The sequence below is a fragment of the Diabrotica virgifera genome, chromosome 4, assembly GCF_917563875.1.
Source record: "Diabrotica virgifera virgifera chromosome 4, PGI_DIABVI_V3a".
NCBI lineage: Eukaryota > Metazoa > Arthropoda > Insecta > Coleoptera > Chrysomelidae > Diabrotica > Diabrotica virgifera.
The window spans coordinates 115,248,897-115,263,465 of record NC_065446.1 but is presented as its reverse complement, the minus strand read 5'-3'; the positions used below and the strand labels follow the sequence as shown (position 1 = coordinate 115,263,465).

The window sequence follows — 14,569 nt, the reverse complement described above, 5'->3', positions numbered from 1 at the left end:
TAATTAATATCAGAGGGTTTAGGGTTTTAACAATGAAATTTACGATATCGGATGGAGCTGTGTATTTCGTATTTTCCATAACAAAGGTCGATCGTTAACTAAATAAAAGAAGCTAATACATAATTCTGTCTTGCTGTTCTATTCACATCTGCAAAACATTAAATATGAACACACGACGGTCAGACCACACACACTAGAGCACATGGCTTGTTAGAAGCTATGCGTGCTGGTTAGGCCCGGCGCAAATTGAAGCTAAGCCAGACACAAGACACAATCTGCGCCGGCGAACTGCGTAGACAGTTCTGCGCATCCTACTATCAGGTCTTCATTCGTTCGCAGGTCAATCTTGGGAACGTTTATCATCGGCGTACAGTTTTCTTGGGCCGTGGGACGCGTGACTCACCGCCAGATGTTTATTTTTACTTGTTTCTGTTTGCGAGGTGGACGTATCTGAAAAGAATACGGATGGTACCCAAGTACAATTTATTATGATAAATAAAAATATTAGCATAGTCAACACTCCGAGTGAAAACTACGTTGTTTTTGTTATTAAATTCTGATAACTTTTGGTAGACTAAATAAGCGTCTATGCGAAATTAATAATCAAAGTTATGCCTTTACAAAAACACATTATTAGAAAATATTCATGTTAACGTAGAATGAAGTAAACACTTCTGTTGTATATAGGTATATTATAAATTTATTAAAAAATTTTAAAATTCATCCACAAGGGAGTGGTTGTACAAAACGTTTTCGGTCAAACTGACCATCCTCAGTGTAAACCTGGAAATAAGTGAACCACTTAGATTGAAATGCAAAAGGGTGAAATTTTGACAGTTAAAAAAGAAAATGTGGTTACTTACGTCCAGTGTACAAGTAATTGAAACTAGCCACTTGAATAGGTGTAAAACCTCAAAATAACATTATTGCTACATTATGAGCTGTATAGTAATCGACAATAAGTCGATGTCTTAAGATTAAAAATGTATCACATGTGGATGTATGTCATCCTTGCTCGGAATTAGCACAAGGTTGTGATCAGGTGAGAGGTTAACAACCAACTGATTAGACAGATTGGTGCCTGAAAATTCATGACAAGATGTCAAAGAAGATAGGTGGATTTCTCAAATGTCAACCGAAAAATTTTTGACAATGTGCATTAATATTTAACTTAATTATTCAATTGTGAATATGCAACTATTAAATTTGTTTGATATGAATTCTAAATTGTAAATAAAGGTTAATAAGCTATAATGATATATTCATTAGTGCACCGTAAACAAAAGCAAAATTCTACTCATATGCTGTGACGTCATAGACTGTTTGTCTACTGTATAGGACTGATAATAATTATATTAATTTGAGCAAAGTTATAATGAATGAATATTATTGAAAATTATATAGAAAATTTTTAAAATTTTTTTTATCAAAATATGATATTTTAATAGAGTAGCAGCTGTAGAATTGGAAGTAATGCCAATAGTGAATGGTCGGTTGCATATGTTTCAGGGAACCAACGAATATAATGAGAAAATACCAATCTATAGATCTGTAATGTGAATTATTGGAGGTATTAAAGGAAATGATATTAAAAAAGGGAAGTGGAATTGAAAAAATGTATGTACATATCTTAATCAAGAAATCTTCTCTAAAAATATTTTGTTATGACTGAATGTAAAGAGTTTGTCCCATATAGAACTATTGAAAATCTAAATTTAGAAAAATTATTAAAAAGGTGATAAGGTAAGTTGCCTATGTTCAGTGGACAAATAAATGAAATATAATTACTGTTTTGAAATTAAATTGTGTGAATTGTTAAATGGATAAAGACTGATATTAAATTAGGAAAACTGCGCTGAAAGAAATGTACATGTTTTGATCAAAGAAGAAAATTAATTTTGATTGTAAGCTCTAAATGTAAAAAGAATATGTCACATATTAAACTATTGAAATTCTAGATTGAATATTGTATTGACCAAAGTTGATATTAAGTAAATTTATTAAATGTTGATAGCTGAGATTTATTTTTTATTTTAATCTAAATGAAAAATAGAGTGAATCAATTAAAATGTTGGAAATTCAACAAAATTTTTGGTTATTGTCTATATTAGAATGTCATATCCGAAAAGATCAAGGGTTCCATGGTGTGATTTTGATATAATGAGAAAATGATTTTGTTAAGTGAAAATAATTAAAGAATGAGATGGAAGAGATAGAGTCTTGACAGGAGCACAGAGTGAAAGAAACTGGAAGTACTAAAAGAATATTTGATTAGGTATAATGTTTGGGTTTTTTGTTTATTTTGGGTTTGTCGTGGTATGTATAGGAAAGAAGGCCAATGTGAAGGTGAATAAAAATATAGAATTATGGAAATAATTGTCTATGAATGGGGGTGAAATCACGGTTAAGAGAAAGTTGACGGTTAACACAGTTTGGACTTGTCCTTGCGTCCCTGACAATCTCTAAATCCTCATATAGGTCTAAACGAAGGGTATTCTTATCTTGGATGTTATGAATCAAAGTCACACCATCTGGGATGTTAAGGTGGTGTTTGTTGACTTTGAGATGGTGAGAGAAAGCTGATGTATTGTCACGTTTAGTGTGCTCTGCTGCTCTAGTAGACAGTGATCTATAGGTTCTTCCTACATAAGAGGCATCACAATCGGAACAAGATAATCTGTAAACACCACTACGATTCATAAAGTTGATTGGATCTTTAGTGTTAGATAATGTTTTGTTGAGAGTGTTATTGACTTTAAATGATATGTGGACATTGTCCGAAGAACAGAGAATGTGTTTGATCTTCTCAGATATGACAGTATTATGAAAAGGTAGGGACCTATAGATTGGTGTGATGACTGGGTTTGAATTGTAAGCTAGTTGCTGAAGACGATTGGATTCTCTTTTCCGGATGAGCTTGTCGATTATATTAGGGTTGTAATCATTGTTGACTGCTATTTGTTTGATTATATTAAGTTCCTTGTTAAATTCAGCTGTAGATAGAGGTAGTGTATGTAGTCTATGGATGAAACTCCTAAAAGCAGAATATTTATGAGACAGTGGGTGGTTGGATGAAGAATGGATAACATGATCAGTTTGAGTAGGCTTGCGGTAAATACCAAAGTTGAACTGGTTGTTGAGTCTGGTAATGGAAAGGTCTAAAAAATTAATGGCATTAGATGATTCTAGTTCCATAGTAAATTTGATATTGGGATGGATTTGATTGATTTTGAATAAAAGGTGATTAGCTGAGTCTTGCTGACCATCCACAAAAACGAGACAATCATCTACGTAACGGAACCAATGTAGAACTTCAGGATTTTTCATGATATAATTGGATTCTAAATGATCCATAAAAACATCAGCTAGAAAGGGGGATAAGCAACTACCCATTGCTAAACCATCTGGTTGTTTATAGAAATTATTGTTAAAAATAAAGAAATCTTGTGATAGACAAATTTGTAGAATATCTATTATCGAAGAAATGATATGGGGTTGAATAACCTTATTGATTAGGAGAGTTTTTACCAGACTAATTGTTTCATTTTTGGGTACTGAAGTAAATAGGTTGCTAACATCAAAAGAAAGCATAGTAATGTTTGGATTCAGATTGATGAGTTGAAGTTTTTCAACCAATTGGTAAGTGTTAGAAACTGAAAATTGAGGAGTGAAGTTAATTAAGTTTTTTATTGTTTTTAATAGAAATTTAGATAAGATAGAAACTGGAGTATTAATGAAGCTAACAACGGGGCGTATAGGCATGTCAACTTTGTGTATTTTTGGCAAACCATACAACCTTGGAACTAAAGGGTTGCTAGGAATTTTGCTGTATGGAGCATCAAATTCAGTGAAAAAATCAGAAAATTGTTTGATGTTGTCTTTAAGTTTAGTGATAAATCTTTTTGTAGGATCTACTGTTATAGAAGTAAAATGGTTGCTCTCTAAGAAAGATGTGACTTTGTTGTTATATAAGTCACGTTCAAGGATGACAAGACAGTTACCTTTGTCTGCTTTACTGAAAATTAATTGATGGTTTGTAATTTTTTGTTTAATTGATTTTAATGACTTAAGAAAAGAGTTGGCTTTTTTGGAAGAAAGACTATGTGAGAAAGAAGAGTTATTGGAAGAATCAATTTTAGTTTTGAATTTGTTGAGAAAGCGGTAACAAGAGTTTCTGATAGATGTTCTGTCTGAAAGGGTTACGGAGAGATTTTCGATAACTATGTCTGTCTCGATAGAAAGGTTCTCTATATCTTTGATTGAAAAATCTTTGGGGACTGAGTGTTTAAGACCGTAGTTGAGCAATTGTATTTCGTCTTTGGAAAAATTAATGTTGGTGAGGTTCTTTATACGGGGATGGAATTTGAAATCTGAAAACTTTCTGACATCTCTGACATCTGAAGCTTGATCGAGCAAAGTTTTGGCTTGAATAAGTTTAATTAATTTGTTATTAACTCTATTAAATTTAATTGAATTAGAAATCTCCACCTTATCCTGAACATCTGACATAAAGTTATTAATATTGATAAAACCTATTATTTCGAGCAAAGAATCATACATTACCTTAAGTTGACAGTTGAGGTAGTTTAATTTTCCATAGTGGTTACATATCTCCTTCTTCATTAATTTAACTTGTAGTGAGCTCCTGATGTTTGGAGGTACATTTTTTGATGTTTTTACTCTGCAAAAATTTGGAATGACTTTGTGATTAAGGCATTGAGATATGAACCATATATCCAATTTAGTGTTGTTCCTCTTTGTAGCTAGCCGCAAGTACTTAAGAGCCAAGTTGACCATATCGTCATTAAATAAAACATTAAAAGGGTAAACCCTGTAGTTGGCTGTATACCTTTGTTAAGACAACGTAGAATGAAGTAAACACTTCTGTTGTATATAGGTATATTATAAATTTATTAAAAAATTTTAAAATTCATCCACAAGGGAGTGGTTGTACAAAACGTTTTCGGTCAAACTGACCATCCTCAGTGTAAACCTGGAAATAAGTGAACCACTTAGATTGAAATGCAAAAGGGTGAAATTTTGACAGTTAAAAAAGAAAATGTGGTTACTTACGTCCAGTGTACAAGTAATTGAAACTAGCCACTTGAATAGGTGTAAAACCTCAAAATAACATTATTGCTACATTATGAGCTGTATAGTAATCGACAATAAGTCGATGTCTTAAGATTAAAAATGTATCACATGTGGATGTATGTCATCCTTGCTCGGAATTAGCACAAGGTTGTGATCAGGTGAGAGGTTAACAACCAACTGATTAGACAGATTGGTGCCTGAAAATTCATGACAAGATGTCAAAGAAGATAGGTGGATTTCTCAAATGTCAACCGAAAAATTTTTGACAATGTGCATTAATATTTAACTTAATTATTCAATTGTGAATATGCAACTATTAAATTTGTTTGATATGAATTCTAAATTGTAAATAAAGGTTAATAAGCTATAATGATATATTCATTAGTGCACCGTAAACAAAAGCAAAATTCTACTCATATGCTGTGACGTCATAGACTGTTTGTCTACTGTATAGGACTGATAATAATTATATTAATTTGAGCAAAGTTATAATGAATGAATATTATTGAAAATTATATAGAAAATTTTTAAAATTTTTTTTATCAAAATATGATATTTTAATAGAGTAGCAGCTGTAGAATTGGAAGTAATGCCAATAGTGAATGGTCGGTTGCATATGTTTCAGGGAACCAACGAATATAATGAGAAAATACCAATCTATAGATCTGTAATGTGAATTATTGGAGGTATTAAAGGAAATGATATTAAAAAAGGGAAGTGGAATTGAAAAAATGTATGTACATATCTTAATCAAGAAATCTTCTCTAAAAATATTTTGTTATGACTGAATGTAAAGAGTTTGTCCCATATAGAACTATTGAAAATCTAAATTTAGAAAAATTATTAAAAAGGTGATAAGGTAAGTTGCCTATGTTCAGTGGACAAATAAATGAAATATAATTACTGTTTTGAAATTAAATTGTGTGAATTGTTAAATGGATAAAGACTGATATTAAATTAGGAAAACTGCGCTGAAAGAAATGTACATGTTTTGATCAAAGAAGAAAATTAATTTTGATTGTAAGCTCTAAATGTAAAAAGAATATGTCACATATTAAACTATTGAAATTCTAGATTGAATATTGTATTGACCAAAGTTGATATTAAGTAAATTTATTAAATGTTGATAGCTGAGATTTATTTTTTATTTTAATCTAAATGAAAAATAGAGTGAATCAATTAAAATGTTGGAAATTCAACAAAATTTTTGGTTATTGTCTATATTAGAATGTCATATCCGAAAAGATCAAGGGTTCCATGGTGTGATTTTGATATAATGAGAAAATGATTTTGTTAAGTGAAAATAATTAAAGAATGAGATGGAAGAGATAGAGTCTTGACAGGAGCACAGAGTGAAAGAAACTGGAAGTACTAAAAGAATATTTGATTAGGTATAATGTTTGGGTTTTTTGTTTATTTTGGGTTTGTCGTGGTATGTATAGGAAAGAAGGCCAATGTGAAGGTGAATAAAAATATAGAATTATGGAAATAATTGTCTATGAATGGGGGTGAAATCACGGTTAAGAGAAAGTTGACGGTTAACACAGTTTGGACTTGTCCTTGCGTCCCTGACAATCTCTAAATCCTCATATAGGTCTAAACGAAGGGTATTCTTATCTTGGATGTTATGAATCAAAGTCACACCATCTGGGATGTTAAGGTGGTGTTTGTTGACTTTGAGATGGTGAGAGAAAGCTGATGTATTGTCACGTTTAGTGTGCTCTGCTGCTCTAGTAGACAGTGATCTATAGGTTCTTCCTACATAAGAGGCATCACAATCGGAACAAGATAATCTGTAAACACCACTACGATTCATAAAGTTGATTGGATCTTTAGTGTTAGATAATGTTTTGTTGAGAGTGTTATTGACTTTAAATGATATGTGGACATTGTCCGAAGAACAGAGAATGTGTTTGATCTTCTCAGATATGACAGTATTATGAAAAGGTAGGGACCTATAGATTGGTGTGATGACTGGGTTTGAATTGTAAGCTAGTTGCTGAAGACGATTGGATTCTCTTTTCCGGATGAGCTTGTCGATTATATTAGGGTTGTAATCATTGTTGACTGCTATTTGTTTGATTATATTAAGTTCCTTGTTAAATTCAGCTGTAGATAGAGGTAGTGTATGTAGTCTATGGATGAAACTCCTAAAAGCAGAATATTTATGAGACAGTGGGTGGTTGGATGAAGAATGGATAACATGATCAGTTTGAGTAGGCTTGCGGTAAATACCAAAGTTGAACTGGTTGTTGAGTCTGGTAATGGAAAGGTCTAAAAAATTAATGGCATTAGATGATTCTAGTTCCATAGTAAATTTGATATTGGGATGGATTTGATTGATTTTGAATAAAAGGTGATTAGCTGAGTCTTGCTGACCATCCACAAAAACGAGACAATCATCTACGTAACGGAACCAATGTAGAACTTCAGGATTTTTCATGATATAATTGGATTCTAAATGATCCATAAAAACATCAGCTAGAAAGGGGGATAAGCAACTACCCATTGCTAAACCATCTGGTTGTTTATAGAAATTATTGTTAAAAATAAAGAAATCTTGTGATAGACAAATTTGTAGAATATCTATTATCGAAGAAATGATATGGGGTTGAATAACCTTATTGATTAGGAGAGTTTTTACCAGACTAATTGTTTCATTTTTGGGTACTGAAGTAAATAGGTTGCTAACATCAAAAGAAAGCATAGTAATGTTTGGATTCAGATTGATGAGTTGAAGTTTTTCAACCAATTGGTAAGTGTTAGAAACTGAAAATTGAGGAGTGAAGTTAATTAAGTTTTTTATTGTTTTTAATAGAAATTTAGATAAGATAGAAACTGGAGTATTAATGAAGCTAACAACGGGGCGTATAGGCATGTCAACTTTGTGTATTTTTGGCAAACCATACAACCTTGGAACTAAAGGGTTGCTAGGAATTTTGCTGTATGGAGCATCAAATTCAGTGAAAAAATCAGAAAATTGTTTGATGTTGTCTTTAAGTTTAGTGATAAATCTTTTTGTAGGATCTACTGTTATAGAAGTAAAATGGTTGCTCTCTAAGAAAGATGTGACTTTGTTGTTATATAAGTCACGTTCAAGGATGACAAGACAGTTACCTTTGTCTGCTTTACTGAAAATTAATTGATGGTTTGTAATTTTTTGTTTAATTAAGTCAACAAACACCACCTTAACATCCCAGATGGTGTGACTTTGATTCATAACATCCAAGATAAGAATACCCTTCGTTTAGACCTATATGAGGATTTAGAGATTGTCAGGGACGCAAGGACAAGTCCAAACTGTGTTAACCGTCAACTTTCTCTTAACCGTGATTTCACCCCCATTCATAGACAATTATTTCCATAATTCTATATTTTTATTCACCTTCACATTGGCCTTCTTTCCTATACATACCACGACAAACCCAAAATAAACAAAAAACCCAAACATTATACCTAATCAAATATTCTTTTAGTACTTCCAGTTTCTTTCACTCTGTGCTCCTGTCAAGACTCTATCTCTTCCATCTCATTCTTTAATTATTTTCACTTAACAAAATCATTTTCTCATTATATCAAAATCACACCATGGAACCCTTGATCTTTTCGGATATGACATTCTAATATAGACAATAACCAAAAATTTTGTTGAATTTCCAACATTTTAATTGATTCACTCTATTTTTCATTTAGATTAAAATAAAAAATAAATCTCAGCTATCAACATTTAATAAATTTACTTAATATCAACTTTGGTCAATACAATATTCAATCTAGAATTTCAATAGTTTAATATGTGACATATTCTTTTTACATTTAGAGCTTACAATCAAAATTAATTTTCTTCTTTGATCAAAACATGTACATTTCTTTCAGCGCAGTTTTCCTAATTTAATATCAGTCTTTATCCATTTAACAATTCACACAATTTAATTTCAAAACAGTAATTATATTTCATTTATTTGTCCACTGAACATAGGCAACTTACCTTATCACCTTTTTAATAATTTTTCTAAATTTAGATTTTCAATAGTTCTATATGGGACAAACTCTTTACATTCAGTCATAACAAAATATTTTTAGAGAAGATTTCTTGATTAAGATATGTACATACATTTTTTCAATTCCACTTCCCTTTTTTAATATCATTTCCTTTAATACCTCCAATAATTCACATTACAGATCTATAGATTGGTATTTTCTCATTATATTCGTTGGTTCCCTGAAACATATGCAACCGACCATTCACTATTGGCATTACTTCCAATTCTACAGCTGCTACTCTATTAAAATATCATATTTTGATAAAAAAAATTTTAAAAATTTTCTATATAATTTTCAATAATATTCATTCATTATAACTTTGCTCAAATTAATATAATTATTATCAGTCCTATACAGTAGACAAACAGTCTATGACGTCACAGCATATGAGTAGAATTTTGCTTTTGTTTACGGTGCACTAATGAATATATCATTATAGCTTATTAACCTTTATTTACAATTTAGAATTCATATCAAACAAATTTAATAGTTGCATATTCACAATTGAATAATTAAGTTAAATATTAATGCACATTGTCAAAAATTTTTCGGTTGACATTTGAGAAATCCACCTATCTTCTTTGACATCTTGTCATGAATTTTCAGGCACCAATCTGTCTAATCAGTTGGTTGTTAACCTCTCACCTGATCACAACCTTGTGCTAATTCCGAGCAAGGATGACATACATCCACATGTGATACATTTTTAATCTTAAGACATCGACTTATTGTCGATTACTATACAGCTCATAATGTAGCAATAATGTTATTTTGAGGTTTTACACCTATTCAAGTGGCTAGTTTCAATTACTTGTACACTGGACGTAAGTAACCACATTTTCTTTTTTAACTGTCAAAATTTCACCCTTTTGCATTTCAATCTAAGTGGTTCACTTATTTCCAGGTTTACACTGAGGATGGTCAGTTTGACCGAAAACGTTTTGTACAACCACTCCCTTGTGGATGAATTTTAAAATTTTTTAATAAATTTATAATATACCTATATACAACAGAAGTGTTTACTTCATTCTACGTTGTCTTAACAAAGGTATACAGCCAACTACAGGGTTTACCCTTTTAATGTTTTATTTAATGACGATATGGTCAACTTGGCTCTTAAGTACTTGCGGCTAGCTACAAAGAGGAACAACACTAAATTGGATATATGGTTCATATCTCAATGCCTTAATCACAAAGTCATTCCAAATTTTTGCAGAGTAAAAACATCAAAAAATGTACCTCCAAACATCAGGAGCTCACTACAAGTTAAATTAATGAAGAAGGAGATATGTAACCACTATGGAAAATTAAACTACCTCAACTGTCAACTTAAGGTAATGTATGATTCTTTGCTCGAAATAATAGGTTTTATCAATATTAATAACTTTATGTCAGATGTTCAGGATAAGGTGGAGATTTCTAATTCAATTAAATTTAATAGAGTTAATAACAAATTAATTAAACTTATTCAAGCCAAAACTTTGCTCGATCAAGCTTCAGATGTCAGAGATGTCAGAAAGTTTTCAGATTTCAAATTCCATCCCCGTATAAAGAACCTCACCAACATTAATTTTTCCAAAGACGAAATACAATTGCTCAACTACGGTCTTAAACACTCAGTCCCCAAAGATTTTTCAATCAAAGATATAGAGAACCTTTCTATCGAGACAGACATAGTTATCGAAAATCTCTCCGTAACCCTTTCAGACAGAACATCTATCAGAAACTCTTGTTACCGCTTTCTCAACAAATTCAAAACTAAAATTGATTCTTCCAATAACTCTTCTTTCTCACATAGTCTTTCTTCCAAAAAAGCCAACTCTTTTCTTAAGTCATTAAAATCAATTAAACAAAAAATTACAAACCATCAATTAATTTTCAGTAAAGCAGACAAAGGTAACTGTCTTGTCATCCTTGAACGTGACTTATATAACAACAAAGTCACATCTTTCTTAGAGAGCAACCATTTTACTTCTATAACAGTAGATCCTACAAAAAGATTTATCACTAAACTTAAAGACAACATCAAACAATTTTCTGATTTTTTCACTGAATTTGATGCTCCATACAGCAAAATTCCTAGCAACCCTTTAGTTCCAAGGTTGTATGGTTTGCCAAAAATACACAAAGTTGACATGCCTATACGCCCCGTTGTTAGCTTCATTAATACTCCAGTTTCTATCTTATCTAAATTTCTATTAAAAACAATAAAAAACTTAATTAACTTCACTCCTCAATTTTCAGTTTCTAACACTTACCAATTGGTTGAAAAACTTCAACTCATCAATCTGAATCCAAACATTACTATGCTTTCTTTTGATGTTAGCAACCTATTTACTTCAGTACCCAAAAATGAAACAATTAGTCTGGTAAAAACTCTCCTAATCAATAAGGTTATTCAACCCCATATCATTTCTTCGATAATAGATATTCTACAAATTTGTCTATCACAAGATTTCTTTATTTTTAACAATAATTTCTATAAACAACCAGATGGTTTAGCAATGGGTAGTTGCTTATCCCCCTTTCTAGCTGATGTTTTTATGGATCATTTAGAATCCAATTATATCATGAAAAATCCTGAAGTTCTACATTGGTTCCGTTACGTAGATGATTGTCTCGTTTTTGTGGATGGTCAGCAAGACTCAGCTAATCACCTTTTATTCAAAATCAATCAAATCCATCCCAATATCAAATTTACTATGGAACTAGAATCATCTAATGCCATTAATTTTTTAGACCTTTCCATTACCAGACTCAACAACCAGTTCAACTTTGGTATTTACCGCAAGCCTACTCAAACTGATCATGTTATCCATTCTTCATCCAACCACCCACTGTCTCATAAATATTCTGCTTTTAGGAGTTTCATCCATAGACTACATACACTACCTCTATCTACAGCTGAATTTAACAAGGAACTTAATATAATCAAACAAATAGCAGTCAACAATGATTACAACCCTAATATAATCGACAAGCTCATCCGGAAAAGAGAATCCAATCGTCTTCAGCAACTAGCTTACAATTCAAACCCAGTCATCACACCAATCTATAGGTCCCTACCTTTTCATAATACTGTCATATCTGAGAAGATCAAACACATTCTCTGTTCTTCGGACAATGTCCACATATCATTTAAAGTCAATAACACTCTCAACAAAACATTATCTAACACTAAAGATCCAATCAACTTTATGAATCGTAGTGGTGTTTACAGATTATCTTGTTCCGATTGTGATGCCTCTTATGTAGGAAGAACCTATAGATCACTGTCTACTAGAGCAGCAGAGCACACTAAACGTGACAATACATCAGCTTTCTCTCACCATCTCAAAGTCAACAAACACCACCTTAACATCCCAGATGGTGTGACTTTGATTCATAACATCCAAGATAAGAATACCCTTCGTTTAGACCTATATGAGGATTTAGAGATTGTCAGGGACGCAAGGACAAGTCCAAACTGTGTTAACCGTCAACTTTCTCTTAACCGTGATTTCACCCCCATTCATAGACAATTATTTCCATAATTCTATATTTTTATTCACCTTCACATTGGCCTTCTTTCCTATACATACCACGACAAACCCAAAATAAACAAAAAACCCAAACATTATACCTAATCAAATATTCTTTTAGTACTTCCAGTTTCTTTCACTCTGTGCTCCTGTCAAGACTCTATCTCTTCCATCTCATTCTTTAATTATTTTCACTTAACAAAATCATTTTCTCATTATATCAAAATCACACCATGGAACCCTTGATCTTTTCGGATATGACATTCTAATATAGACAATAACCAAAAATTTTGTTGAATTTCCAACATTTTAATTGATTCACTCTATTTTTCATTTAGATTAAAATAAAAAATAAATCTCAGCTATCAACATTTAATAAATTTACTTAATATCAACTTTGGTCAATACAATATTCAATCTAGAATTTCAATAGTTTAATATGTGACATATTCTTTTTACATTTAGAGCTTACAATCAAAATTAATTTTCTTCTTTGATCAAAACATGTACATTTCTTTCAGCGCAGTTTTCCTAATTTAATATCAGTCTTTATCCATTTAACAATTCACACAATTTAATTTCAAAACAGTAATTATATTTCATTTATTTGTCCACTGAACATAGGCAACTTACCTTATCACCTTTTTAATAATTTTTCTAAATTTAGATTTTCAATAGTTCTATATGGGACAAACTCTTTACATTCAGTCATAACAAAATATTTTTAGAGAAGATTTCTTGATTAAGATATGTACATACATTTTTTCAATTCCACTTCCCTTTTTTAATATCATTTCCTTTAATACCTCCAATAATTCACATTACAGATCTATAGATTGGTATTTTCTCATTATATTCGTTGGTTCCCTGAAACATATGCAACCGACCATTCACTATTGGCATTACTTCCAATTCTACAGCTGCTACTCTATTAAAATATCATATTTTGATAAAAAAAATTTTAAAAATTTTCTATATAATTTTCAATAATATTCATTCATTATAACTTTGCTCGAATTAATATAATTATTATCAGTCCTATACAGTAGACAAACAGTCTATGACGTCACAGCATATGAGTAGAATTTTGCTTTTGTTTACGGTGCACTAATGAATATATCATTATAGCTTATTAACCTTTATTTACAATTTAGAATTCATATCAAACAAATTTAATAGTTGCATATTCACAATTGAATAATTAAGTTAAATATTAATGCACATTGTCAAAAATTTTTCGGTTGACATTTGAGAAATCCACCTATCTTCTTTGACATCTTGTCATGAATTTTCAGGCACCAATCTGTCTAATCAGTTGGTTGTTAACCTCTCACCTGATCACAACCTTGTGCTAATTCCGAGCAAGGATGACATACATCCACATGTGATACATTTTTAATCTTAAGACATCGACTTATTGTCGATTACTATACAGCTCATAATGTAGCAATAATGTTATTTTGAGGTTTTACACCTATTCAAGTGGCTAGTTTCAATTACTTGTACACTGGACGTAAGTAACCACATTTTCTTTTTTAACTGTCAAAATTTCACCCTTTTGCATTTCAATCTAAGTGGTTCACTTATTTCCAGGTTTACACTGAGGATGGTCAGTTTGACCGAAAACGTTTTGTACAACCACTCCCTTGTGGATGAATTTTAAAATTTTTTAATAAATTTATAATATACCTATATACAACAGAAGTGTTTACTTCATTCTACGTTGTCTTAACAAAGGTATACAGCCAACTACAGGGTTTACCCTTTTAATGTTATATTCATGTTACTTAAAACCGTGATCGATAAAAATATCGTATTACCCTCAAATTCAACTTGTCGGCATATTACATTTTTACTTTATCGTACTATATGTATACGTAGTATAGTATAATAGATAAAGTTATAGGATC

General features: G+C 31.2%; 2 protein-coding genes across 2 annotated transcripts; one reads left to right on the top strand and one right to left on the bottom strand.

Moving 5' to 3' along the window:
- Positions 1-701: 701 nt before the first annotated feature.
- LOC126883108 (uncharacterized) lies at positions 702-5,258 on the bottom strand. Its single transcript, XM_050648356.1, has 2 exons — positions 5,074-5,258; positions 702-4,993 (listed from the first exon to the last, which is right to left on the bottom strand). The coding sequence occupies exon 2, from the start codon at positions 4,795-4,797 to the stop codon at positions 2,365-2,367; it is 2,433 nt and encodes an 810-aa protein (XP_050504313.1). The 5' UTR covers positions 4,798-4,993; positions 5,074-5,258; the 3' UTR covers positions 702-2,364.
- A 4,507-nt stretch (positions 5,259-9,765) lies between these two features.
- On the top strand, positions 9,766-13,667 carry LOC126883107 (uncharacterized). Its single transcript, XM_050648355.1, has 2 exons — positions 9,766-9,962; positions 10,043-13,667. The coding sequence occupies exon 2, from the start codon at positions 10,239-10,241 to the stop codon at positions 12,669-12,671; it is 2,433 nt and encodes an 810-aa protein (XP_050504312.1). The 5' UTR covers positions 9,766-9,962; positions 10,043-10,238; the 3' UTR covers positions 12,672-13,667.
- The last annotated feature ends 902 nt before the right edge of the window (positions 13,668-14,569 follow it).